Genomic DNA, 27825 nt, shown 5'->3' on the forward strand with positions numbered 1-27825 from the left:
CTGCAGATCAAAGGGAGAGTCAGACAGGCACCCTATTATATCTAGAAACTGGATGTCTGTACATATCCTGCCAGCTCAGTTTCTCCACAATGCATCAAAAATGCCTGTCAACTTTCAGTCAAGCTGTTTAAGCACCAGCATTAAGAGCTGGTTGAAAAAGAAAGTTCCATACTACAAAGTTCAAAATAAGAGTCATCCCCCCACTTTCCATATAGATTTTATCCAACTATTTTTCTCCTCACACATTTGATCATTCACTCGGTTTCGATGAGCCACTGAAATATTTCATCAACAACTATTCTACTGTTTGGTAAACCTTACCCAACTTTTCTTGCCTTTGAAAGAAATTGCAAAAAGAAAAAGAAAAAGTTTCCCTCTGGTCTGTTGAAGCCATTTTATTGTTTGTACAGAATGTTCCCAATAAGAACTGTGCTAGTCTAGAGTATTATGGCTCCTAAATTGGCCCAGCTAAGAGATAGGTCTTTGGAATCTGGACAAACCCAGAAGACTTTGGTTTAAATCCCAACGTTAAACTTTCTTGATGTGTAAACAGTGGAAGAAATCCATTAATAAATCAAGAGAAGCACTAAATGGGTCTGGACTAGAGACAGTCTAAGTGACATTTACAAGGCACGGGACTGTGGCATAACTCACTTAAAAATCCTGATGATGGGGTATGTGGGTGTTAATGTATTGCTAGAGCAAAATCCACCTCATTGCCCGTGGGACAGGATTTGCCAAGGCAATTCACAGTTATAAGCAGCAGCTTATCTCAACCCTTCAGGGGAAAATTAGCACTGCTGTGTGAATTTCTGAAGAGGCAGCCAGAAAAAGATAAGGCTTGCCTGATATGTGGGCATGGCCCATGCTACTGGAGGTACTGTAGGAAGCATACTGACTCCATATAGCCGTTGCCTTCACCCCAAATCTTGCCGCAATAGGGATGTCACACAGAGCTTCTACTCCGCTAGATTCCATTCCATTCATTTTGCATGGCAGATGGAAGCATTTATGAGGGAGCTGGTAGGGAAGTTTGCTGTAGATATGTTCCTACAGTCCCTCCAACACACTAAGGCATGCATATGAGCTTCAGTGCTTCAGATTATTCAGTAATCTTTCCACAAGTACTGTATATGTCTACTCAAAGCGATGCTCAGTAGTTCTCATGCAGTGCCGGACATTCCCAAGAACCCCAACAGTTTATGGCATCTGAGATAGCAGGATAAAACAAAAGCTCTACAGGGAAACACAACGGGATGATGGAAAGAACAGGATGTGGTACAAGGACAGCATGTTATGTGGCCAATTTTAAAACAGGGAAGCTTGGGATCAAGCTGAACCAGTAGCATGACAGCTGAGATTAAGTCTTGCTGCTTAGACTTTCTACCACAACAACCAGGAAGCAACCCCAAAAGCAGGCGGGGAATTTGGGGAAAGACTGCAAAGACTCCTCCTGTCAGAAGACTAAATTCATGCAACAGAAGAAAGTTGCCATTACCAAGGGAAGAACTAATGCCAGAAAACAATAATCTGAAAAGATGTCATCAGTGAGGAATGATGAAGACAACTCCCTGGGAAAATGCATCAGCAGCAGCACGGCCCTTCACTCTCTTTGGGAGTGCCAATCTTTACATGCTCCGAGAAAGGCAAAGATCAACAAGAATCCCATTAATATAACAGGGAGTCTGGAACGATCACCTCCTGAAAATACCAACGGCCCACCCTGCCTCCTGCCCACTGTACATCTTTCACTTCAATGTTCATTCAGCTGCTTCTTCTCCAAAGCGCTATACACCCAGCATCTTGGCTTCAAATACATAATGTCAACCTGCCTTTGTACCCGCTACATGTGTTTATAGAGCACTCTCTTTTCTCACATGGTACTTAAAACTCCATTCACATGGCCAGAAGATCACAAAGCAAAAACCGTCACACTATAGTCCCCTGAACAACTTTCTTCCTCCAAGTATGCCATTAAGGAATTTTTCATGGGAGTCAATATCCTTCTAGAATGAGAGGGAAAGCCGAATCTGTATTTCTAGTGGAGATCTCCTGAGCTAAAATGAAAAATGTTGGGTCCTGCTTCCCATTATGTCATTATCAACTCCACAAACAGAGAGGCTACTGATAGCTCTAACGGAAGTCACTAAAAAAGTATGGAAGGGGTAAAAAAGTTCCCATTATCCACCCATTTTCATTACCAGAATCAAATTATCCCTCCTCAAAGATGGGGCAAATTGGAGGAAAAAATCCTTTTGGCTCCATGCACGATAGGGGAAAAAAAAGAAAGAAAACTTTTCCTCTTCAGCAAGATGTTAAAAGGCAGCCCGGGGGCAGCATATGACCTGTGAGATTCTTTTGTCTAGCTCTGACTGTCCATGCAACACTGCCTCCTTTTCTGCTCAGTGGTTACTGCAGTCCTAAGTCCCCTCTCTAAAAGTCCTTCTTTCCCTGTTTGAGCAATGATTTCACAGCCGTGGAAGAATAGGAGAAGTACTGGGATTCTGAGCTCTGCATTCCCGTAGCTAATGCTGGTCTAGATCTTCTAGTCCCCTGGTAAGGAGCAACACAAGTAGAATAATTCTGCTTCTAAACATCTTCTAGCAGTCTTCTTCCTATGCAGAATATAACCCACCCCACACTGTCTTTTGGCCTATAGATTATTTGGGGATAAAAAAAGCAGAGTTAGGGATGGCGTGTGTGTTTGTGTGTGCAGAACAATGTCTCAAACATTCAGGTACAGCTGGCTGATTAACCATGGATTTAACCCAGAAATTATGGCAGAGCTCCTACTTTTACAACTACTTGAGACACACTGATTAAGCATGCAAAAAAGTCTTAACTCTGTTAGATGGCATAAATTATCCCCGGGAAGAGGGAAGGGTGGAGAAGATTACTGGTAGTTCCAAGTTGTGCTTTAGTTCAGCACCATGGACAGTTCCCTGTAGAAAGAGCTGCTCTTTCTGCCAGAGCGAAGCGGAATAGGTGGCATGAACGTTTCCCTCCCCTTTGTAAACATTTGCTCAGCGCCAACAAGCAAGATGAAAATTCTGATTATCAATTTTTTAAAAATGCATAGGTATAATGTTGTGGTAGTATGCCATCCCGTCCCGCCCTATCCCTCCAGATCTGAGAGCAGGCAACATTCTGGAAGCCTCCGAAATTGCGAGTTGGCTGGGAAGCAGCATGAGCCACAGGCACTGGTAACCATTCTCTTGATCGCTGTGATTCACGAAGACTGATTCTTTCTTCCCTCCCGCAAGAACCCTCTTGAAATTCGGAACCACCAAAGGGTCTTCCTTCCAGAGGCCCAGCTGTTTTCCTGTAGCACGGAGCGGACATTGCTGAGTGATGCTTTCTTGAAGAAGCTCTCTTCCCACACACAGTTGCAAAAGGCAGGTGAATTTGAGAGGTCTTCTTTGGCTCAGATATCCACACCAGTGGCAGCAAAAGTCCTCATTTCACACAGTCAACGATGCCCTCTACTTGGGTGGTATTACTACCAAAGGCGGGCCTCGCTTGGGCCTCCACATAAGGACCTGGGCATCATTGGCATTAGGTTTCACTAGTGCGTTGGGCGGGATGGGTTCCATTCTGCTCAGAATTTTGGGCTGTTCCTGCTGAGTTCTTCCCACTAGTCGGGCGCGCTTGCCCAAGAGCTGCAAAGGGTCTACTTCAATGTCTACTCGCATCCTCCATTTTATGGTCTGCAAGATAATTTTTTCCTTGGTGGTCATATTCATGGCTACGAGCCATGTTGTAAAGCTTTGGTCCCGTTTGATTCTGGTGAGCAGTGGCACATTGCTGTCACTCACAGGGACAGCCCAAGTCACGCTGGGGTAGAAGTTGTCATTCATACTGACTGAGAACCGGGAGATCTTGTTGGTGGGGCCAATTAAAGTCACCGTTTCTGTGGTGTTCCCATACCAAGGATAGCTGACGCCGTCAGAGTCACTGATAGCTTTTACTCGTCCTTCTCTCAAATCTGGAAGTTCCCAGCTTGACCTATGGAGGGGGAAAAGGAGAAAGCAGATTAGGAAAATAGTACTAGCTACCAAATAATTCTTCTACATCAGGCGGTTCAGTTTCACCACTGAGTTTTAACTTTATGATGTATTTTTAAGACAAAGAAAGGAGAGAATAAAAAAAAGAAGCTCCTGACCAGGATCTGGGAGATCCAGGTTTGAATTGTCACTCCACTATGGAACCCCACTGGGTGACCCTTGGCTAATCATTCTCTTGCTCTTACTCTAATCTACTTCCCAGGGTTATTGCTGTGAGGATAAAATGACGTCCACTGCTAGGGATAAAATCAGGAGATAAATATCTAAAATAAAATATAAGGCAGACGAAGGTTTCAGGTTAGGATTGACAACCTATCCCAGACCTGGACAAGTTGAATATGGCTCCTGCAGATGCCAAGAGGAACTGAAGTTGGCCATTTTGCAACACTCCAACAGCAGATACATTTTGGGGAGCTTGCATTCATTACTGAACAGCCAACTAGCATCTCCCCAATGAGGGCTTTTGAAACTGTCCCAGGCAAGCAGCACTGAACTGAAGGCTGCACTTTCTAGAGAGAAAGCATATTAAACTCGCTTCCTGCGTAAAGATGCGAAGGGGCGGGAGGCGATAGGAACAAACAAACTATCTGGAAATACCTCTGATGAAATATTTTCTTCTTTAGAACGATGCATAAAATGCTTTTTTTAAAGGCAAGCGTTTAAAACATCAATGAAGCCATGCTTTACCCCCTCTGAATACTTTCTAGTAGCTCTATAAAAGAGGTTATTATGCCCTAAACCATTGTTGAGTCTGCTCAACGCTATCAAGAGAGCTTTTCTGAGTGGAGAAGAGAACAGTTTCAATGTAACATGGGGAACAGAAAATGTCTCGGTTACCCTCGTGATGCATGAGCACTGGAACACTGCTTACCGACTACCGTAGGAAACCAAATGAGAGACTCGTCCTTGCCACAATGACTCACGATATAACAACACCCAGCCTTGACTACTACAATGGAGTTGTACAAGGGGCCACCTTTGAAAAGTCTTTGGAAACTTCCGTGGGTTGGAAAATACAGCTGGCGAGTTGTGGTTTAATAAGCACCCCTCTCCAATGCTCAAACATCTTCACTGGCGTCCAGTATGTTTCCTGGCACAATCTGAACTGCTGGTACTGGACTTTAAAGCTCTAAACAGGAATAGGACCACCTTCTTTTTATGAACTTGCCAGACAACAGAGACCATCACTGGAGGGTCATCTATAGGTCTGAAATCGAGAAGAGCTTCCCCAGGAAAGAAGACCTTTTCTGTGATTGCCCCAACTTGTGAGATGTTCACCTGGCATGACTTTAACCATCTTTTAGGCATCAGGCAAAGTATGTTTGCTCATGTTTTTTGGGAGCTCCCCTGCCTCCTATTTTGTATTTGCTTTCCTCCTCATCTTTTATCCAGGCTATGTCTTTGTTGATTGTCTGCCATTCACCATTTTCCTGCAGGTTTTTAACCTGCACATCTGCCGCCGCCACCTTTTTGAGATACACCTTTGAATATCTATTAAGTAGAAAAGTGATGCATGCATTTTAAAAAGAATTCAATATATAATATTGCCAGGTGACAGTGGAACAACAAAAAAATAACAGGCACGCCATAGCATAGAAAGCCATTCCTCTCTTCAAGCACTTTCAACTCTCTTAAAAACGACTGTCAGCTTTCAGCCTTTGTGAGAGGGATCCTTTTCTTAGCTCCTTTCACCTGGTAAGAGGTGCTTTGGTATTCTTTTGCTGTAACGATTTGCTATTCCATCTCCCTCACAGGGAGTATTTGTAAGTGTTGGTTTGGATCCAACAAGCTTGTCTACTGGCAAAAAGGGAAGGAGAGGTCACCTTTGGCCACTGAAAAAGACTATGGTGGAGATGACGGGATCTGCATGGGATGGAAACTATAGCAAACAGGGGGGATGAGACTGAGCGAAAAAGCTGGCTGGATCCCACCTGCTGTCTTAATAAAATTAAGGCATTTATACTTTTAAATGTGATAAATATACTAAAGGATAATCTGAATACAGAATGCCTTTTATGATTTTAAAGAAAGAAAATAGTTATCATTTTTTGCTGAGAGGGGAAAAAAACTTTTGACCCTTCTGACCTAAAAAATTTCAGAAGTTTTACAAGCCTGGCCTCAGAGATGCAACACATTAGGATGGGGATCTAGATTTAGTTTTTTCCACTTCTGAACATCCCGTTACCCTTGAGAGTGGGCAAGAAACCCTACTTGGGGGTGGTATGCTTTTGCCTTTGCACAGATACAAAGGTAGTTAGGTGGGAAAGGGAGTGCATTTAATCCCCACCATTGAGGCATTCTGGAGTGCACCTCTTAAGCGTTTTCCCCGTTTAAGTGAATTGCTGCCAGTCACTCCCTCTGGGGAAGAGTAAAATAGATCTGTCACCATCCAAAACCTACTCTCCCACCATGACACTACTGCTCCACTGGCTATCTTCTTACATGGAGCAGCAATGCGTCCCAGGCCCTTAAAGGCCTTGTATGCCTGCAGTTTTTGCAATGAGTTATCCTGGAAACATGCATCTCTCAAGGCCTCTAACTTGAGACCTAGCGATAAGAATGGGTTTTGGGGACCAGAACAGCTTAAGAGAAAAGGGGCATTCATGCATCCTCATGTCCCAGACAATTTGCATTGTTTCAGAGAATGCTGGCGGCATCATAAATGAAACTTATTGGAACTGAAGTGATCATTTAAAAGACCTGCCTTAGTAGGGGTTCACATCCCCTCTAAGGATTTGAGGAGCCTGCCCCCCCTTTTACTGGACTCTACCACTCAATCAATAACTATATCTTAAGTTCTGATGGCTTGCTTTTTCATTCCATAAAATAATTTTCATTTATTTGAAATATTTTCAGTGCCTTACAATTTAACATGAAGTGCCTGCACACAAACACGATTTAAATATGTAAGGGGGAAATTCTGTTTGTTAGACTAGACGAGTCTCTAGAAGAGGTGTGTGTGTGTCCAGATCTTGGGAGATGCACTGGAGTCAAACAGAAGCAGCACACTCAACAAGCAGCATTGTGAGTACATTTGCTCCTGACCCCATTGCTGCCCTCCTCCAGAACAGAGATTCTTGGCCGGGAAGCTGGGTTTTTGGTCTGGAAACCTGCTCCCATACTCCTGATAGGAACAGTATTAAAAGATCTCTTCCTAGGTTCCCTGCTGACTAGCAGGGTGCTAAAACTCTATAATTTTCCATTCATCAAGTAAAACATTTCAGTAAATTCAAAGATTCTTGAACACTCATGTACTCAGCCCCCTGGGCCTATGCGGCATATACTTCCTAAAGAGCTTTAGACATTGTATGAGGCATTGGCCAGTTTTTCCACAGAAACGCAGACATTAAAACCTCCTCTTTCATATTCTCCAAGCTGTTTTACCTTTCCCACTCAGTTTTTTTCTCCCCCCTGAAGCGCTGCATCCTCCATACATATACCTGAGCCCCTTCTCTCCTCCCACCCCTACCTCCATCCTCCAAACTGAGCAACTGCTCCTTGAAGTTTCCCCTTGGACTGCCCCTGTGGTGCCCAAGAACCCAAGGGAGGCCAAGTCTTACAGAGCAAGAGGTTAGCCAGGTCTCTAGTAGTTCCATGCCAAGTGAAGAACCTTCCTACCTACAGCTTAAAAGCTGCTTTTCCTGCCTACATTGCTGAAATCACATTGCTGCGGGCAATACACACGCACCCTCCAGTAACCAGAATCACTTGCATTTTGCTTAACCAACGGAACATCTTGCATCATCACCTTAAAGACTGAGACATTTATTGCAGCATGGACGATCACACCCAAGGTCCTACTTCTTCGCCAGTTGCCTTGAAGCTCTAAATAGTCCTACCGTGCTCTAATTCATATAGAACACCAAAGGACAAAGAAACCCCTCCTGTATCCAAGCCACACCTAAGCCTTAGTAATAACATTCGATTTATATACTGCCCTTCAGATCAACTTAACACACAGTCAGAGTGGTTTACAAAGTGTGTTATTTTTATCCTCACAACAATCACCCTGTGAGGTGGGTGGGGCTGAGAGAGCTCCGAGAGAGCTGCGACTCACCCAAGGTCATCCAGCTGGCTTCAAGCAGAGGCGTGGGGAATCAAACCCGGTTCTCCAGATTAGAGTCCTGCCACTCTTAACCACTACACCAAACTGGCTCTCGCAACAACTCACAACACCAAGTTGTCAAAAGCACATCTCTACAAGAAAACCCAAATATTTTCTCGAGAGATCCATAAAAGAAACAGGTCACCTAGAACAGCTGGAGGAAGAGAAATATATGGACAGAATAGTTTTGGGAAATGAGTTGAAGTAGAGAGTTTTATACTCCTACAACACATTTATTTAACACATTCAGTGCTGACTTTCATCGGGTGCCAGTCCTCAATATTGGTGGAAAGTGCCATCAAGTCACAGGCATTTTATGGCGACCCATAGGGTTTTCAAGGTAAGAGATGTTCAGAGGTGGTTTTCCATTGTGTACCTCTGTGTAACAACACTGGAGTTCCTTGGTGGCATCCCATCCAAGTACGAATCAGGGCCGACCCTGCGTAGCTTCTGAGATCTGACAAGGTTGGGTTAGCCTCTCGCAAAACCCACTTAATTCAATTTAAGTATCCAGATCCAGAGCCCAATGGAACATGCTAATGTGATTCTCTACCGAGGGAATGGTTGGAAACAGTAAATTAATAACCTACATGCCATTTGATCACGAGAAAGTACAGGCCGAACTTGCATGGCCCTCTTACAACCATTAACTGCCCATCTCAAGATAGCTTACGATTCCTTCCAGGCCAGTTCCTCTCGGTTTAATCTTCTCTGGCCAAGGTGACAAAACTAATTTGCGCAGACATTCCCCAGCGCTCTGAAATTGGTTCAAAAATAATCCAATCTGCTAACTGAATACAAGGAACTGGGTCAGGCTTCCCTCTCCGAGACAGCCCCAAGCACCAGCTAGTGTTTCCCAGGCAAAACACATACGTAGCTGCATTGGAATAATAGTGATTTCTTTTTATCACACTACAAGAGCTCAGTGGCATAAAAACAGAACTACGGAAGGGCTGCAGAGTATGTCTCAAGGAAAGCTCACCAAAATTTCTAGCAAGATTAGCTACCCCCACAGGTCACACAAAGACCATCTGGCCAACATTACGGTAAGCTTTAAAAATGCTTGCCGCTCAGTTAAATACATTAATGGTATGCTCCTCCTCCTCTCTTCTCACGACAGCGATCCAGACTGAAGCTACAATTCTAAATATTTGCATTAAAGCCCCTGAAGAAAACGAGACTGACTTCTGAGTAGACATGCACAGGATTGCTCTGTGAGCTTGAAAAGAAGTATTTTTTTAATTACCGAAAACATTTCTGTATCGCTTTCCCACCCAATTCAGGGTCTCCAAGGTGGCAAATATTAAAAAGCAAATAAATTGGGCTTAGTTGTGTATCCATCTTTCAATGCCTGCAAAGTCTGGTCAGAATCATATTGCTCCGTGCTTCCCTACATTGTATAGTCTCCATAAAGTATGCCTAGAAATAAGATTTTTTGCAAATATCTCCAAATGTTTAGTTTCAGGTGGCTAGCAGTGTTGTTGTGCAGTAGAACTCTGTCCCCATATTCACTCCAACAACACATTCGCCAGACCTAACTACACCAGTTATACCATCTCAGGTTCATTCTCTCTCTCTTTCTTTATTTTATTAATAGAATTAAAAGCCCAGTAAAAAGGACAAAGAAATAAAGAAACAAAGAGCATACAAAAAAGAAAAAAAGGCAGACATTAGAAATAAAAGAAAATAATACGTTTCATTTTCCCTACAACGCCTATCATATTTTAACAAACATCATACTTTAAATTTTAATCTCTCCCAAATTTCCTTTTCCAATACTGTCCCCCTTCTATTTATTTTTTCCCAAATTTGTCTTCTTAAAAATCAGAACCACAAATCATCAAATCATTTTTCCTTGTTTCACGCAGAAAGTCAATAAGGGGTTTCCAGTTAGCCATAAAAACAGACAATATTTTATCTCTGGTCAAGCCATCAGTTTAGCCATCTCCTCTAACCCCGTCATTTTCATAATCCAGTCCTCAATTGAAGGCAATTCTGTACTTTTCCATTTTTGCACATATAAAAGCCTATCTGCCGTAGTCGTATATAAAAATAAACTACCATGCTGATTTTCCAACTGTTTGCCCATTAATCCCCGACAAAAAGGCTTCCGGTTTAAACTGTATAGTAATCTTCAACTTTTTTTGTATTATCATATGAATTTGAGACCAATTTTTTTTAGCTTTACGGCAAGTCCACCAAAGATGATAAAATGTTCCTTCTTGTTGCTCACATTTCCATCTTTTATTTGACATACCTTACTCATTTTTGCTAATTTGTTAGGAGACATATATCACCAATACATCATTTTATAAAAAAATTTCTTTAAATGTGGAACTCAAAGTAGATTTGAGCTCCTTTACCCACATGTTTTCCCACTGATCCACCTGTATGTTATACCCAAAATTTTTAGCCCACTTTACCATACCATCTTTCACAGATCCTTCTTCCGTTTCCAATTTCATTAACAGCGTATACAATTTGGAAATGTATAACCCTGCAACAGACCCAGATGCCAGCTCTGCCCCTATATCTACCCAGGGAATACAATTACAGGACCCAATGGCATCAACTACACTGTCTCTGGCTCTTACAGCTGCTCATCCTACAACGTGATATATGCCCTCATGTGCCAACAATGTCCTTCTGCTCTGTACATTGGACAAACCAGCCAACCTCTACGCAAAACAATAAATGGACACAAATCTGACATTAGAAATGGCAACGTCCAGAAGCCAGTGGGAGAACACTTCAATCTACCAGGACATTCCACCAAAGACTTAAAGGTCACTGTAGTTCAACAGAAACCTTTCAAAAACAGAATCCAACGGGAAGCTGCTGAATTGGAATTCATATGTAAATTTGACTCTGTCAAGCTGGGACTGAATAGGGACTATGAATGGTTATCTCATTATCAGAGGTAACTGATTTCCTTAACAGAAGCAAACTGATCTCCATATCAGAAGGAGCTGTTTGCATCTCCATATCAGAAGGAACTGTTTGCATCTACTCCGCCCTCCCCTCTCCTCCTCCATATCTGACCAGTTTCTTTTTGCCCTCCATGCATCTGACGAAGAGAACTGTGATTCTCGAAAGCTTATGCTACAATAAAATTGGTTAGTCTTAAAGGTGCTACCGGACGCTTTTTGATTTTACATTTTGGAAATAACATCATCATTTGAACAAAGCTCTTTTTCAAACTCAGTCTTTTCATAATCAAAGCCCCATAGGTTTTTTATCTAATTTGAACCTTTCTAGTTGAGCATAAAAAAGTCGTTGACATTTTTAACTTTTAGCTATTAAATCCTCCCTTGTCTTCAGTTTACAATCTCCTTGTGAAAATAGTAAGTCTCCGTAAGTCAACCATCCCTGTTTGGACATTCATTCCTTGTTCATCTTCTAACATTATATATGCTATCAAGTGTCAGCAATGCTCTTCCACTCTTTACATTGGGCAAACAGGTCAGCCCCTACACAAAGGAATAAATCAACATAAATCTGACATTAACAATCACAACTCTCAAAAACCAGTGGGAGGACATTTTAACCTTCTAGGACATTCCATTGTTGACCTAAAAGTTGCAGCCTTCAAGCAGAGAAGCTTCAAGGGGATTTGAGTTCATTCACAATTCAGAACAATAGAACATCCCCCCCCCCCCCGGGCTGGCTGAATAAAGATATAGGATTCTTATCCCACTGCACTTGCTAATTTCTATTCTAATCAAGCTGCATTGTACCACTGTACCTCTGCATCCTGACTCCCTTCTTTACAACCCCACTCCCACATCCTGAGTGGGATATAAAGGATCTCCGTTCCGACTTGTATCTGAAGAAGGGAGCTTCGACTCTCAAAAGCATGTACCTTGAAAGTCTTGTTGGTCTCTAAGGTGTCACTGGACTTAAGTCTTGCTTAACGTTTTTTGAAAAGTTATTACTTTTCCATAAAAGATGGAAATAGAATTAAGAGATCTGGACAGGAGACTGAAGTCAAAGATGTAGCCCCAAATATCAGATTCCCTTTTGGGACCTTTTCAGTCTGGTTTCAAGCTGGGCTATGGGACAGAGACAGCCCTGGTGGCCTTAGCTGATTACTTTCATCTGACTGTATGCAAAGATAATGATTCTTCGTTACTTCTAATGGATCTATCTGCAGCCTCTGTTACACCAGAAGAACGTGCTATCCATTTAGCTGGCACTACTATGGGATCTAGCATTTACTTGAAACGAAGACATCCCTGATTGTAAGATGATCCTGTAAAAATGTTACACACACACACAAAATATATTACTGGACATAACTGTAACATGTATGCAAATGTGAGAAGTCTCCCCATTTTTGATAGCATACCTGGAAAAAAAATCCTAGCCTTGCATTTGAATTAATACTGTAATACTGTAATAACACCATCCGCATACCAGGGGCTCATTTATTTATTCCGATTCAATGCTTTCAATCTGAAATCTCTCCTTCGAGGTTTTGACTACAAACAGTACTTCCCCCCCTTACCTGCTACAGAAATGAAATTAGCTTAGCAAAATTAGAGAGAATACGTTATCCCATTATGATGGTTGTTGTGGGTTTTCCGGGCTGTATTGCCGCGGTCTTGGCATTGTACAATGCCAAGACCACGGCAATACAGCCCGGAAAACCCACAACAACCATCGTTCTCCGGCCGTGAAAGCCTTCGACAATATATCCCATTATGGTCACTGTACTAAACTGGTGCATGTTTGAGATTTACACCAAAGTGACACAGACTGTACTGCTTGCATTTGAACCATTGACCTCACTGTGCAAAATTTCTCACTATTTTGAGCTCAGGAGCCAGCAATTAGATTCTTAGTCATTCCAGCTGGTTGGAATTAATGGCTGACGATGAGGCACGACTTGCTCATAGCCAATAGACATGCAAAGCATACACATAGCCAAAATCATGCAAAGCATACACAGAGTTTTGCTTGAGACAGATATTCTTTTAACGTGGCTCTGAAAGCCCTGCTCTCAACACCTGACAAACCCCACCTTTCTTGAAACCCTATGACTCCTTGGCAACACAAGACATGTGCAAGGATGAGGCGCGAGCCACAAAGTCTTGCCAAAAGTCCTTTGGACCAGATGCGCTCTGAGAGTTCCATGCTTGGAAATTAACTCCCAGCTGCATGAGGGCCTGATTCGGATCAGAACTGTGGGGACAGGGGACTTGCACCTCCCCCACGCCAGAGTTTCCCATGCAGGAGTTGGCAACTCTGGTTCAACCTTGTCTTAAAAAGTATTTCACTCATTTCAAAAAAGAAACTATTTCACAGGAATAGTTTTTAGAGTCCCCTCCACAAACTCTGGGAAGTGATGTCACTGGGCAAGGTGGAGGAGCGCGTGTGCGCGCTTCACAGTGGGCTGATTTCAGACCCAAATGGGCACAATGCAGCCCATTTGGGACCCCAATTAACCCACTGCGAAGCACGGGAGCCCTCTTGGGGTGGCACGATGACATCAGTGACATTGTCACACCGACCCTGGGGGAGCGCCCAGGAGGCCCCTTCCTTGCCTTCCCGCGCGCTGGCCAGGTAAGTGGTGGCGGGGGGGGGGGAAGTGGGCATAGAGGATCTCCCACCCCTATCCTCATTTTCCCTTGAGCCTTTATACCTCTACATATTATACCAAGGGATACACACATATGTCTTTCCCAGCAGGGAAGTGTAAGCACATCCACTGAAATCTAATCCCTTCCCCAAACCCACATAAATGATGCTTTGTGTCAGGCTTTAAAAGCTGTCACATGAAGTACGTAGTGATGCTCTGCCATTAATGGCCAATTCTTCATGTTAGCAAATCATTCCCCAGGGCTTTCCCACCATTCATTCCTTGCAGCTTTCTGAAAATTGTGAAATATTGCCAGAATTACTTTAAAGAGGGCAAGATGAGAATGCGCATACATGATGTTTCCATTCTTCAGTGACGTCAGTTCCAAGACTTGCTTTGATCACAAAGCGGCTTGTGTGTTGCTAAAGATGAAAAAAATTCCTATGAACACACAAAGCTGTGAGGTCTATCAAGGTCAGCTATGTCTACTTGGACTAGCAGTGGGCCTTTAACCTCTTTTACTACTTGATACTAGAGATCAGCCGAATCAACCCTGGCGATCAATGGGGTGACAGATGTCGCAGCCAGCTCACCCTCACATCCTACTACTTGATACTAGAGACACCCAGATCCCCCCCCCCCCACTAGACTGGACCAGCACACTGGTCTTATAAAGCGTGGCCAAACAAATAGCTGTGTTAGACTTAACTAGTTTTTATGCTAGTTGTAAGATTTTATTGCATTGTCTTTACTTGATGAACCACCTTGAGCAGAGTGTTGGTTCGTCAATTTAGGCAATGTTAGCCAGGAAGCGTAGTTTTAGAAGACAGAGCCAGCGGAGATCACTCCTTAGAGGGTTTGCCCTGCTGCTGGCTCTGTCTTTTTAAACTAACCTTCCTGGCTAACACTGCATCTCCCGCCATATGTTCTTCATGTGTCAAATGTCTCACGTAGAGAGATTCTGAGGCAGGGGCATTGTTACAGTTCCTTTCCCCTGCATATCTCCAAGTCACAGAAACCAGATTCTGTCAGCACCACAACAAGGATAAGTTTAAAAAAACAAACAAACCTTTTTTATAATACCAAGCAAGTTCTTAAACTTTTAACAAAAGCTTTGATGTATCTGGAAAATCTAAAATATTTCAAAGTATCAACTTTGATTCCATTCATGGAAAAAACCCTTTTTCTTTCATGGTAACAATAATTTTAAGGTGTGCCCAACAAGTTTGCTCTCCTATTGCACTGGGACTACATTTTCAGAACTATATACCAAAATATCTATATACATTGACAGCCCCAATTTACGATGAGCCTTTATGATGGCCTGAATGGATGCTTTACCATCAGCAGTGTTAACTGGCTATTACTCAAGGATTTCCTACTCTGAATTTGTTTATGCTCTGTGGAAAGAATAGAGACTATAACACATGTTTTGATTGTCCATTGAGTGACCATAGAGTTTCAGGTGAATGCTAGAGCATTGCCAAATGCTGAGACCAGGGTCACTTCTGCAACACCATCCTGAGCAAGCAGAACAGCACCTATATCTCATTGTATTCACTTTCAGTTATGTCCGTGAAAAGCTTGACTGGCATCAGGTGATCAGATTATTCCTCAAGGCCGCTCAACAATCAATCAGGGTTCTTTTGACCTGCACAAAGAATCTGTAGCATTAGCATTACCATACAGTTTCTGCTGAATTTTAGAAGTGTGGTCACTTCTGGGTTCACTCTGGATATGACATCACACCGTCATTGCAACAGCATTTTTTACTTCACCCTCCCCCACCAGCCTACCAAGAGATGATGAGGGTCAAGGTATTCCAAACAGACCCTCTACCCACCAGAAGACCAGAACTCCTCTTTGGTCCCGTACTTGGAAATATTCCCAGAATATAGAACCACCACCACCACCCCTCACCTAGTCAGGTAAATCACCTGACCAACCCCTAAACTTGGCCTTCTTTCCAAGCCTGGAAAGAGAAGAATCTTTTTGTTGTTGACTCCACCTGCTTCTCCCATAACTGGAGCCAGAAACTACTCCAAACATGAGCTCATTGCTAGCTTCACTCTCTGAATTGCTACAGAAGCTTTCTCTTTCAACCCCCATCACGTGACTTTGCCTCTCTACCTGTTTTTCGATTACAGCATTTAGTCCTTGCTATTCTTTCAGATCCATAATTTGGGACCCACTATTTGAACCTGTACAGATACGTAATTACCACTTCTATTTTGTTCTACTTTTTTGGCCTCCTGCCTCCTCTTTCCAGTGAAGTACACTGCACAGACTGTGGGTGAGTGGAATATTTAGCTCCTTCTAGCAGGCTATTGCTTAATGTTTGGTATTATTTTGACTGCCTGAGTTTTCTCATTCTCCAGCCAAGATCTTTGCATCATTCCCAGATCTTTGTATTTTATTTCTGTTTTCATTCCATTCAGATTCTCAGGATACTTTCCAAACTTGTGGAGGCACCATACCTCTTGATATCAATAGATTTCTTACAGATGTTGGTATGGGTCACAGATTTTTGGGGGGGCGGGCTTAATATGGATGTAAAAAACCTAAGCCAGCTCAAGTGGCAAAAGGCAGATTTTCTTCACTAGTCTTCAGTTTCTTCTTGTATGGATTTCTGCTGAATTGTGAGAATTATGAAGTGGCCACATTCACATTGGTTAATATATCCGTGAGCATATATAATCTCTTTTCTGTATGGGTTCTATGAGGCTAATTTAGGAACCAAACTTGCAACATAAACGTAAATTGTGTTTCCAATTACCTTACTCAAGGTGATAAGAGCACACAAAATTTTATCTAACTCCCCAGCACCAGTCTCTTCCTCGGCTACCTGGCTCCAGATACTGACTCCACCCTAGCGGGTTAAGCCAACTAGCTTGGGGGGGGTGTTTATACATACACCATAACGATCGCCCTTCGGAAGCCCAAAATATTTGGGGCAACTGAAAATCAGTTAATAGGGGGGAGGAGAGGAAAATAGCCAGGTAAGGTAGGTGAAATTGTCCTGGTCAAGCCTTTAACAACGCATAGAATCAACAAGTATTTTTATTTTTCTCTCCTGTATGGCAGTGTTTGGGGAAACTGGGACTGAGGGATGAACACTTGACAGCACAATCCTAGTATAATGGAAGCTTTGAAAGTTCTGCCATCGTGGCAGTTTTAAGGAGAAGAATTAGAATCAGAAGAAGCACCTTTTCTCCAATCCTAATTCATCCTCACCCACCCCCAAGACTCTTTTGCTTTCAAAGGTTCAAGGCAGGATGCACAACTTCCCACTTACCTCACCGCAAATTTCAGTGGTCAGGGCAGTCACCACGTACCACTAAACTGCTAAAGTTCACAGCTGGGTGAGAAGTTGCTCACTTAGAGCTCAACAGTGTCAGGGGAGGTGGGGGGAGGGCTTCTCAAGGGATTCTTCAGGCTTCCCAACTTGTTGGAATAGAGATTCCTACAAAAATCCCTCGCTGTTCCCGGCAGGAGGTTGGAGGCCTGACCTGCACAATGATCATTGCACAGGCCATGTACCGCCCTGAGAGTGCTCCTAAGCGCCACAGGGAACCAAATTGGGGCAGATTCAGGCTTGATTTGGGCCACTGGAGAGTGCGGGAATGTTCCTGAGCTCTGCAGTGCTGATTTCAGCCCAAATCTGGCTCAATTCGGCCCAATTCAGGCCCAAATTGGGCCACTGTGGCGCGCAGGAGGGCACCAAATTGCCCAGGAGTGTTCCTGGGGAGGCATGTTTCCCCCCACACTGGCCAGGTAAGTGGTGGTGGGGGGCAGGGGATCCCCCACCCCTGGTGGGGGACTGGTAACCCTACCTGCAGACCACACCACTGTCCCAAAATGGCCTCTTTGTAAGCCTGATTGGCAACAATGGTTCTAAAAGATCAAATTCTAGCACTGAATTGATCTTAAGATCTTCAACTCCAAAGACTTGTGGGCCACTGAGCTGTGCCAAAAACTCAACTTCTTCACAGCAATATATACCTTGAGAAGGAAGTCTCCTAAGGAAGAAAGATCTTTCAAAGGGAAAAAGTGGTCTGCAAAACATATCAGAATGCAATGTCTCATTTAAAATCTTGCACTTTATATTTAAACCTGCTTTTGGCAAGGGCATAAACAAACAATTAAAATGTATAACCTTCTATATCCTAATTTTCTATCAGTGCAGTCCTAAGCAGAGTTACTCCAGTGTAAGTTTGCCCTGGCATAGTCTGGCAACTGGTGAGAGTCTAGGAAAGGGGAGTGGGGACATGGGAGGTGCCGTTGAGAGATGGCATGATATCACTACCAGGGAAAACCCGGAAGTGACATTAGAGCTCATGTGATTCCTAGAGTGGACTGATGTCACTTCCAGGTCTTTATCAGCACCACTGGTGCCAGGGTTTCTGGTGTCTGCGGCCACCCTCCTATGCGCGTCCGCACACCGCGCGCGCCCCCAGACTGCATGATGACATCATCACACGATGACATCATCACGCAGCAAAGCTGGGCCCATTGGCTGGTGGGTGGCTGGGGTAGTGTGAGGAGGCTGCCCGCGCTCCGCACGCCACCCCAGCTGCCTGCCGTGCCTGACCCATGGCTGCTGCACCCGGCTGGGGGCGTGTGGTGGTGGCAGCAGTGCGGGGCTGGCTGGCTGGAGCAGCAGCTGCAGGCCAGGTGTGCCAGCTCCGTGGCGCGCACTTCCACCCCCGGCACCCCCTCCGGCGCCCCCTCTGGCCCTGCGGCACCTGCCTCACTGCCTCAATGGTGGCGCTGGCCCTGTTTATCGGAAAAGGGACACTGAATGGGCTTGCCCTCTCTCCCCACTCAAAATCATGATTTACGTTCATATATTCTCGAAGTGCAAATTATTGCAGAATTAAAGCAACTCTATACAACAAAAGAGACAACCTAGGAGGCAACTGCCGTCGATCAACAAAAATTTCTTTCAATCATAGTAAGACATTTGTTCTTCAAGCTAATGATAGACTCTTTTTGAAAGAGAGAAAAGATCTTCCAGAACAACAACAACAAACAAACAAAATCATTCATCAAACGAGAGACAATGTTCAGTGATCGCTGAAGAAACTATTTCTCCCAAAGCAAGCAAAGGATGTCTCAAAAGCATGAGTTCTTCACAAGGGTTAGTTCAATTAAAGCTATCTCAGAGATAGCTGTTGTGTAGACTTTAACCACTGTGGTGCAGTGGTTAAGAGTGTTAAGATCTGGGAGAGCCAGGCTCAAATTTCCACTCTGTCATGGAAGCTTGCTGGGTGACCTTGGATCGGTCACTCACTTTCACCCAGCTCACAGGGTTGTTTTGAGGATAATTTTATTTATTTATTTATTCAATTTATATACCGCCCATCCCCAGGGGCTCTGGGCGGTGAACAGTTAAAATTGATAAAATTGATAAAATTGATAAAATTGATAAAAATTTGGAGAAGGGGAGAATAATGTAAGCTGTTTTGGGTTCCCACTGGGGAGATAACTGGAGTAATTAAATTAAACTCCCCTTCTTAAATCATCTGCCAGAGAGAGAAAGTGCAGTGATCATCCCAGGAGTAAATGCTGCAAAAGAAAGGACATAATTTTGTAAGAGTTCGCCTGGTGAGTGCTTCTTCTAAATAGTGCTCCCAAAGCACCAGGTGTCACCACAAAATGGAGCCAGATGGAAATTCCTTCCCCGCCCTCTGGAGTTCCTGGAAACCGGTTCCTCTCAGCCTCAGTAGTGAAAGGGAAAACAAGAGAGTCACTGAATTTTTAGGCAAAATCCTTTCACTACTGTGCCGATGCTGAAGTAATCACAACACAACCTCAGCCATACACAACATGGGTGCAATTGGCAGCCTCCAAAGCAATTCTGACACTGTAATCACAAGCAAGGAGGGTCTGTTGTCATCATGGACAAGTCTGACTACATAATAATAATAATAATAACATTCGATTTATATACCGCCCTTCAGGACAACTTAATGCCCACTCAGAGCGGTTACAAAGTGTTATTATTACCCCACAACAATCACCCTGTGAGGTGGGTGGGGCTGAGAGAGCTCCAGAGAACTGTGACTTGCCCAAGGTCACCCAGCTGGCTTCGTGGAGGAGTGGGGAATCAAACCGGGCTCTCCAGATTAGAGTCCCGTGCTCTTAGCCCCTACACCAAACTGGCTCCTACATACAGGAGACAGCTCTGCAGCACCACAGCTTACAGGCTGTTCTCCTTAGATCCTACTGAGGAATACTGAGGTTCAATCCCTAGCATTTCCATTTAAAAAAAAAACGGGGTAGCAGGCGGCATGAAAGACCTCTATCTGCTGCCAGTATGAGTAGGCGATACTGATTGTGATGAACCAGCCAGTAAAAGGCAGGTTCAAATTCTTGCCGAACTATGAAGCTTGCGGGGCAACCTTGGGCTAGGAATGTTCTATCTACCAACTAAAGCATATAAAATGGCAACCTGGAATCCTCCATTGTTTCAGACACTGGCACAATCATGGCAGGAACTTCTTTCTTTATGAAATGGTTGTGGGGAAGGGTTGGCTGCTACAAAGAAAGGTATGTCTGTGCTGACAAACATCCAGAGGAGTTAGCCATGTTAGTCTGTAGTAGCAAAATAGAAAAGAGTCCAGTAGCACCTTTAAGACTAACCAACTTTACTGTAGCATAAGCTTTCGAGAATCAAGAAACTGGTCAGATATATAGGTGGAGAGGGGAGGGGGGAGTAGATGCAATCAGTAACTTCTGATAATGAAATCAGTTACTTCTGATAACTGGTATATCTGACCAGTTTCTTCTTACCCTCCATCCATCTGACAAAGAGAACTGTGATTCTCGAAAGCTTATGCTACAGTAAAGTTGGTTAGTCTTAAAGGTGCTACTGGACTCTTTTCTATTGTGCTGACAAAGATGGGTATACATTCAGTGTGCATGGTAATAATAACAACTGCGCTTATATACCACTCTTCTAGATAGATTAGTGCCTCACCCAGAGCAATGAACAAGTTAGTGTTATTATTATCCCCACAATACAGCTGGGGAGCTGGGGCTGAGAGGAGTGGCTCACCCAAGGCCACCTACTGAGTTCATGGCAGTAGTGGGATTCGAACCACTAATGTGCTGATTCGCAGCCGAACCACTTAATCACTGTGCATCCAACAGTGTTCAGCTACAAAGAGGTCAAGGAAACCCTTCCCCTGAGTAAAGAAGAAGGGATCACAAAGCCTTTGTCAGACATGCATTCCCAAGGTTGCTATTACTGTCTCATTTGGCAACCATCAGAAAACTGATCTTATGTATTATGTATTATCCATCCACAAGGCCTTTGCATTTTCTTCTAGATTAGATGATCCATCCCAACTGTACCACTCTTACTCTGGAATTACACAGCTCTTCGCTGAAACAGTTGCATATTGTGGCCCCTGCCTTACGGAATGGCCTCCCCGCTAAGGTCTGAAAAGCTCCTACTCTCCTGGCTTTCCACAAACTATGCAAAAGTGAATTATGGAAAGGGTTTTTCTATGCAGGTAATAGGGCTGTACTGTACTGAATGGTTTAGAAAGCTATTTGGGTTAAGGTTTAGGGACTGTGGTTTATACTACTGGGCAGGGCTTTTTTTCAGCGGGAATGCAGTGGAACAGAGTTCCGGCAACTCTTGAAAATATTCGGCAATAGTGCATGAAAATAATATTACTTCAAAGAATCCCATGTGTTTCTTCCTCATTTCCCTCTTGAGAGTTCCACCACCTATTTTCCCAGAAAAAAAACCCTGCTACTGGGTATAGCTTATGCTGCCTGTTATTATTCTACGACGTAAATTTTCTGCATCGTTTAACAGGTGATGTTAATACCAACGTTTCACATCAGTTCTACTTTCAGATTTCTAGTTGATTCCAGATTTCTAAAATACATATCCAATTGTATTGTTTATTGGATGTCCCATCCTGTCAATTGTATCGACTTACTCTGTGTAATCTGCCTTGAGTCCCAGTGAGAAAGGGAGACTATAAATAACATAAATGAATACACTGGACAATTGTTTGAAGTAGGTTCTGTATGCGCCACGGTCTCACAGACTATGCACGCAACAAGAAGCATGCAGGACATACACACAGCATCCAACTTCCTTTCCACCACAATAACGTGAGTTTTACACACAGCTTTTGAAGTCCTGATATAGGTGCAAATCCCGGCTCTTCAGTATTCTTTATATGGAAGCAAAAAAATCAAATCCCACATTGTTTCAGCATTGCTGAGGAACACGCATCCTTGAGAGGAAAATGCCTTTAACAGTAGTGATTCTACAATCAATTTGTGGGCATGTTCCCACTCTGCCCAATGTTTGCACTCTCACAACATTCATAACCGGTCTGTGCAACTTTTGTGATCCATCAAGCTGAATACAACCCACCAGACACATTTTACAGTATGCCAGTTTAGCACTGCACCTGCTTTTACAGTCCCAGGCAGGCAGCAGCAAATGAGAGGTTATTCAGGTCCCTGGCGCTCAGACAACTTGACGGATTATAAATCCGGCAGGACTGGTTTTCATCAACAGAACCCCTGAACCTAACTGAAGAAGCTGGACACATAAGATGATTTATTTGGACTACAGAAGCTGGAAATCTGGAAAATGTTTAGAAGTAAAAAGACTAGAGAAACCCAGACTACATCATTTGGTAGGTAAGACAGGTAAGAAATAAAACAATGAGTGATTACCAAGTTCTGTGGCAACCTGGCCACATCAGGTTGTGGGAGGGGCTTGTGGCTCAGTGGAAGAGCCTCTTCTTTGCATGCAGAAGGTCCCAGGTTCAATCCCCGGCATCTCCAGGTGAAATGATCTGGTAGTAGTGGTGCGAAAGACCTCTGTCTGAGACCCTGAAGAACTGCTGTCAGTTGTAGATGATATGGACCTTGATGGATCAAGATCTGATTCAATATAGGGAATCACGATGTGTATGTTTGGCAACAGGGAATGAGAAGGGTAGCGCCTCCTACTGCAGATGTTGCAAAGAGAAAGACTGAAGATGAAGGCATTATAACAGGTAGACATAAGCTGCTTTAGTGCAATCCGAGATAGAGTTATACCTTTCTAAGTCCATCCAAGTCAATGGGTTTCAGAAAGGTATAACTCTGCTTAGGAGAGCACTGTTAAAGAGCATCGGCTGTCCTTTCACAGAGGCATCCTGCATATTAATTCACATCTAGACTTGGCACAAGTCCACCTACAGATTTACGTGCATCCTGGAAAAGAGCCTGCCACAAACAGAAAGCGTTTGTGAATGGGGTATCCTGTTCTAGAAGCTGCAGCACAAATGAGGGAATAACTCAGCGCGACAAGACAGCTTGAGCCAGGAAGCATACACACGTGGCTTGGTGGGGGCAGGGGTGGGAGGAGAGCAGAAACCAATTCACACTGCTTGTAGAGTCAGTCAATGCTCACATCTCTGCTTTTGGTGCTCAGGAAAATTGGACAGGGGACTGCTTGCTTTGAGGATGAGACTGCCATTGCTATGGCAACACACTCGTGTGCCACAGCTGCTGCAGAAAGACCCAATAATACAGAGATACCATACATGCACACACCTAACAAGAGCAACTGAGGCCCTGATCCGTCACAGACTTCTTTCACCTCAGTGATTTTAATCACGGCCTTAGGAAGATGAAACGGGTTCTCTGTTGCTATGGCTTCTAGGTACGGCAGCGTATCTTGGCTGTGGTCATCACAGGAAAGGATCAAAAGCTATGGGACAGCAAGAAATAGGGTGGCTGGTGCCGAAACCAGATTCTTCTGATGGCCCAGTAGGGCCGGGGAAGTGGAACATTTTCAGCCTGTTGGAATGAAGAGTTGGGAACGTACTCTTTGGTTGGTGGGAACTAGTATGTTCTCTTGTTTTCAGAATTTGGACCAGAGAGAAGGGAGACTCTCTGTGGTCTGAAAATGGGTAAGAGGCATTTTTGTGGGTAAAACTGCTTGCGCCAGTTCTGACATGATATTGGATATAGATTCTACATACACAATGATGTATACACAAAGGTGAATTTCAGCTAATGATCCTTGAGAAGCTGTGCGTATGCGCCACCCTTGTCCACCTAGCAAGTTCCTGGCAGATAAAGAGACATTATCCAGTTGATGCAAACACAAACAATTCTAGTCCGACTGACAGATAACTATATAACACCAAGGGGGAAAAAACCCAGAATCTCTACATTCCCTGGATCTCCATAGTTACTAGCCAATATGTACTACACCATTCCTTGGCAATGAGATTAAGACAGTGGCAGCAACATTACTCCAGAGACTTCTAGATTACAATAAACCCAGGAAGGCAACCAGGTGAGTTTTACTGCAGCAAAAAAAAAAAAAAAACAGGAGTCTTGCAATACCTTAAACACTACCGAAATTTTATTCCAGCATAAACGCTCCCAGACTAGCAGGCTCCAGTTCATGAAAGTCTGTGCTGAAATAAAAAAGTGTTAGTTTTTAAACTGCTGCCAGACTCCCATTTAATTCTCAACAGTAACAATGATCTTAATCAGTATCACTCCAGCTTCAAGCTGATTGTGGACTCAAACTGCCTTGGCTGCACTGGGGGACAACCCACGCTGGGGGACCGACAAAGAAAGTGTGATCTACTGGCAACCTCTGTAACAGAGTTGTTTCTTCCCGTTTCTGGATCTCTCCGCTGCTTTTCAACTCAGGTTTCTTTTTGTGTCTCTCGGTCGGGTTCAAAGCATAACACTGTCATTGTTCTGGTCATGTAAATCTGAGAAAGTCGTAATGCAGGACCACTGCCTCACAGAACTCATCTCTGGGGTGCTGCAAGATTCCATCTTGTCCTCTATGTTTATTAAAATTGGAACTGCTGGGAGAGTGACAGGAGGAGACTGGGCGAGGTGTTGTAAGAATGTTGAGCACATCCGGCTTTATTCCACGGAATCAGGGGTGGTAGTGGATGTTCTAGCACATGCTTAGTAATGGACTAGATGATGATTAGAGCAGAACCCTATGAGATGCTGAAAGGGGAGACCCAACTGATCTTGGAGTTAGTAGATCCCTTATTCTGGGTGGGGCTGCTTTCCCCCTGTAGGATTGGATGCACATTTTGAGGGTGCTTCTAGATCACTGTTACTCCTGAAGCCCAGGTGACAGCTGTATACAGAAGCGTGTTTTACTAGTTAAAGTCGATTGGCTCAATTTCAGCAACACTCTTGGGAAAAGAATTAACTGCTTCACATTGTACATATTGGCTTTTGAAGACTGCTCAGAAAGTTCAGGTTATTCAAAATGAGATAGTCCATTTATTAGCAGCACTAAAGCTTTGGGGATATGTAATATCTAAGTTAAGAGACCTGACCTGGTTGCCAGTTTGTTTTTAGTAGAGTTGCAAGAACTGGTCTTAACCTTAAGCCTCCATATTTTGAGACCATTTGCCAAGATCTTGGAACTGCGAGTCACTTGATCTGAGTGTTATGCTGGAATTTTATGTAGAGACTGTTTAAAAAAAATAGGATCAAATGCGGGAAATACAGGGTGAAATGTACCTATGTAAAATTCAGATCTAATCACAAATAGCAGACTATTCAGTGGCTAAAATAGTTGGTGCCTATAACGGGTGGGGAGTCCCAGGTTTTCCTAACATAGTTAACACCTATAGTGGGTAAGAAATCTCAAGTTCCCTGTAGGAAGTACCACAGTGAAAAACTAACTCCAGAACAGGCAAGACGTATGTTCACATCAGCGAAGATCTTTTTGTTTCAGTGGGCCTTGAGACTGGAAGGGGAGCCAGCTTATTGATTCCAACAAGGTTTTATGGAATCTGTCAAGCAAGATATTTATATCTGCGCAGCTGCTACTTTGTACTGTATTTGATACACTGCTTATATGGACATTTTAAAACTGTAGTTTTTCATGTTGTATTGTTGCATGTAGTGTTAGCTATTCAAACAGTGCTGGATACCATGTCAACACGCTACTCATTTTCACCAGGACATTCATACTTCCACTCTACTACAGATGCAAGGAAAATAAACACTGTTTGAGATGGGTGTTTATTGGGGGGTGGAGGAAAGGGGCACACTACCAGCACAACAGATGCTCTCGACTGCCCAGGTTGGCATCCCTTGCCTTAGAGACCCATGCATACATCCAGTTTGCTACAGGCTTTGGAAGGATCAAAGAGAAGAACACATTTGCATACATGAATATGAGGAAGCATCCAGAGAAATCAGTTCTGAGGCAAGTCCACACACAGAGAGACCGGGATCATTGTTGATATGGGCAGAAAACTGCCTTTTGAAACAGAAGAGTGCTTGGAGGAAGCAGAGAGTCCAAAGCCAATGGACTAAGTTGGACACAGCCTCTTAGCAGGATACCTGCTGTGTTCCCAAACAAGGGTGCGCCATCATCTTTGTTGGAGGGGCTCTCAGAGCTGCCTAGCTGAGGGGAAGGGACACCAGCTACCATGCTCTTGAACATGGGGGGACCATCAACCCCTTTAACTGGGTGGTTTCAGGAGGGTAGCCACACTGGTCTACAGCAGAATATCTGGATTTGAGTCCAGTGGCACCTTAGAAACCAATAAGATTAGTCAAGAGGAAAAGCTTTGGAGAACCAAGAGCGGTGACTCTTGAAAGCTTATACCCTTGAAAAATCTTGTTGGTCTCTCAAGTGCCACCTTTACTGAGGGGACTCTGGCTAAGGGGAACTTTTAGGGAGCTGTTCCCAAATATTGTAGGGCCTTTGTGTGTGTGGCGGGGTCTCAGGTGCTCAGGGCTATCTGGTTGGGGTGGGGGCCCCCAGTGCTATGATTTCTTAACTGGAGGGTCTCTTACTGGGGTGGGGGCTGCTGCTATGTTTCCAATATTGGGGGTGGGAGGCGAGGCCTTCGCTGAAGGGGCTCAGGCTTCCAGGGTTGGGGGAGGGGGCTCCCGTTGCCAGGGCAACCTTTCCTCACAGGGCCTGGCCTACCTGAGCAGCAAAGGCTGGGGGGCGGCCCTCAGGACTGTACGGCGCGCCTAGGGTCCCTCTCGTCGCCAAGGCAACGACCCCCGGGACGCTCCCTCCCTCCCGGTTGACTTACATGCCCAGGTCGCTGTAGGTGTTGTAGAACTCCATGTGGTTGCAGGCCTGGATCCAGCCCACCACCCAGGTGTGGCGGCGCGGGATGGGCGGCATGAGGACGCGGGCGGCGGCGCGGAAGTAGGGCGTGCGGTAGCGCAGGACGATGGGCGACGTCTCCTCGATGGCGGTGGCGCCGGGCTCGATGCAGGCCGACACGTCGTACACCACGATGTTCTCCCTGCGCACCCGCGCCTTGCACGCCACGCTCTGCAGGCAGCCCATGGCCCCTAGCCGCCCCGGCCGGGACCCCGCATCCGGACGGCCCCGGGATCAGCCTGCGCCCCGCCGCCGCCGCCCCAGCCGCCGCCCCGGCCCCGGCTCATGGCAGCAGCAGCCGCCCGGCGCAGGCACAGCCCGGGCGGAGCGCGCTACCTGCTCGCGGCGGCCCGGCGCGGCGCTCCCTCGCCTCCTTCCCGGCCATCCATCCGACCTCTCCGGGCAGCGTCCCCGCCGGCAATGCAGGGAGGATCGCGGGGCACGTGGGGACGCCTCCCTCCGCGAAGGGGAGGGAAGGCGCTGGGCGAGCGTCTTTCGGAGACACGTGTGCCGGGGAGCGTCACGTGAAGGGCAGGCACCGGGGAAGAGGAGGAGGAGGAGGAGGAGGGTGGGGGGGGGGGTTCGGGGCAGGGCTCTCCCTTGGCAGGCACGCTTGCCTGGGCTGGCCTGGAAGCAGGGATGGTCGGGAAAAGGTGGAAGCGAGGCGCCTGATGCGCAACCCCTTGCATTTCAGCCGATCTCCAGTATCTGACTCCGGTGGCACCTTGGAGGACCAACAAGATGTCCCTTATGTCCCTTTGTCGGACATAAGTAGGAATGGAGATCCTTGAGCCTTTATATTGCAGTCGGAAGGTGGGAGGGATTTTGCAAAGAAAGGAGTGGGGGATGCAAAGATGTAGTCAGCTCGATCACAGCAGGGGGGGACTGCACAAAATTAGCATCTGTATCACGATAAGCAGGA

General features: G+C 44.8%; 1 protein-coding gene across 1 annotated transcript; it reads right to left on the bottom strand.

The window, feature by feature from the left end:
• Positions 1-3482: 3482 nt before the first annotated feature.
• On the bottom strand, positions 3483-27089 carry LOC129331259 (protein FAM78B). The gene is made up of 2 exons (XM_054981706.1): positions 26827-27089; positions 3483-4005 (listed from the first exon to the last, which is right to left on the bottom strand). The coding sequence occupies exons 1-2, from the start codon at positions 27087-27089 to the stop codon at positions 3483-3485; spliced, it is 786 nt and encodes a 261-aa protein (XP_054837681.1).
• Between the last annotated feature and the right edge of the window lie 736 nt (positions 27090-27825).

Source organism: Eublepharis macularius, chromosome 5 (genome assembly GCF_028583425.1).
Source record: "Eublepharis macularius isolate TG4126 chromosome 5, MPM_Emac_v1.0, whole genome shotgun sequence".
In the NCBI taxonomy this organism is placed as follows: Eukaryota; Metazoa; Chordata; class Lepidosauria; order Squamata; family Eublepharidae; genus Eublepharis; species Eublepharis macularius.

What these genes read in the sequence shown, in the direction of transcription:
- LOC129331259 (XM_054981706.1), bottom strand. Translation starts at nt 27,089, where the DNA reads ATGGGCTGCCTGCAGAGCGTGGCGTGCAAGGCGCGGGTGCGCAGGGAG. An exon ending in ACCTACAGCGACCTGGGCAT is followed by an intron (nt 4,006 to 26,826) that starts GTAAGTCAACCG and finishes CCCCCTCCATAG; the next exon opens with GTCAAGCTGGGAACTTCCAG.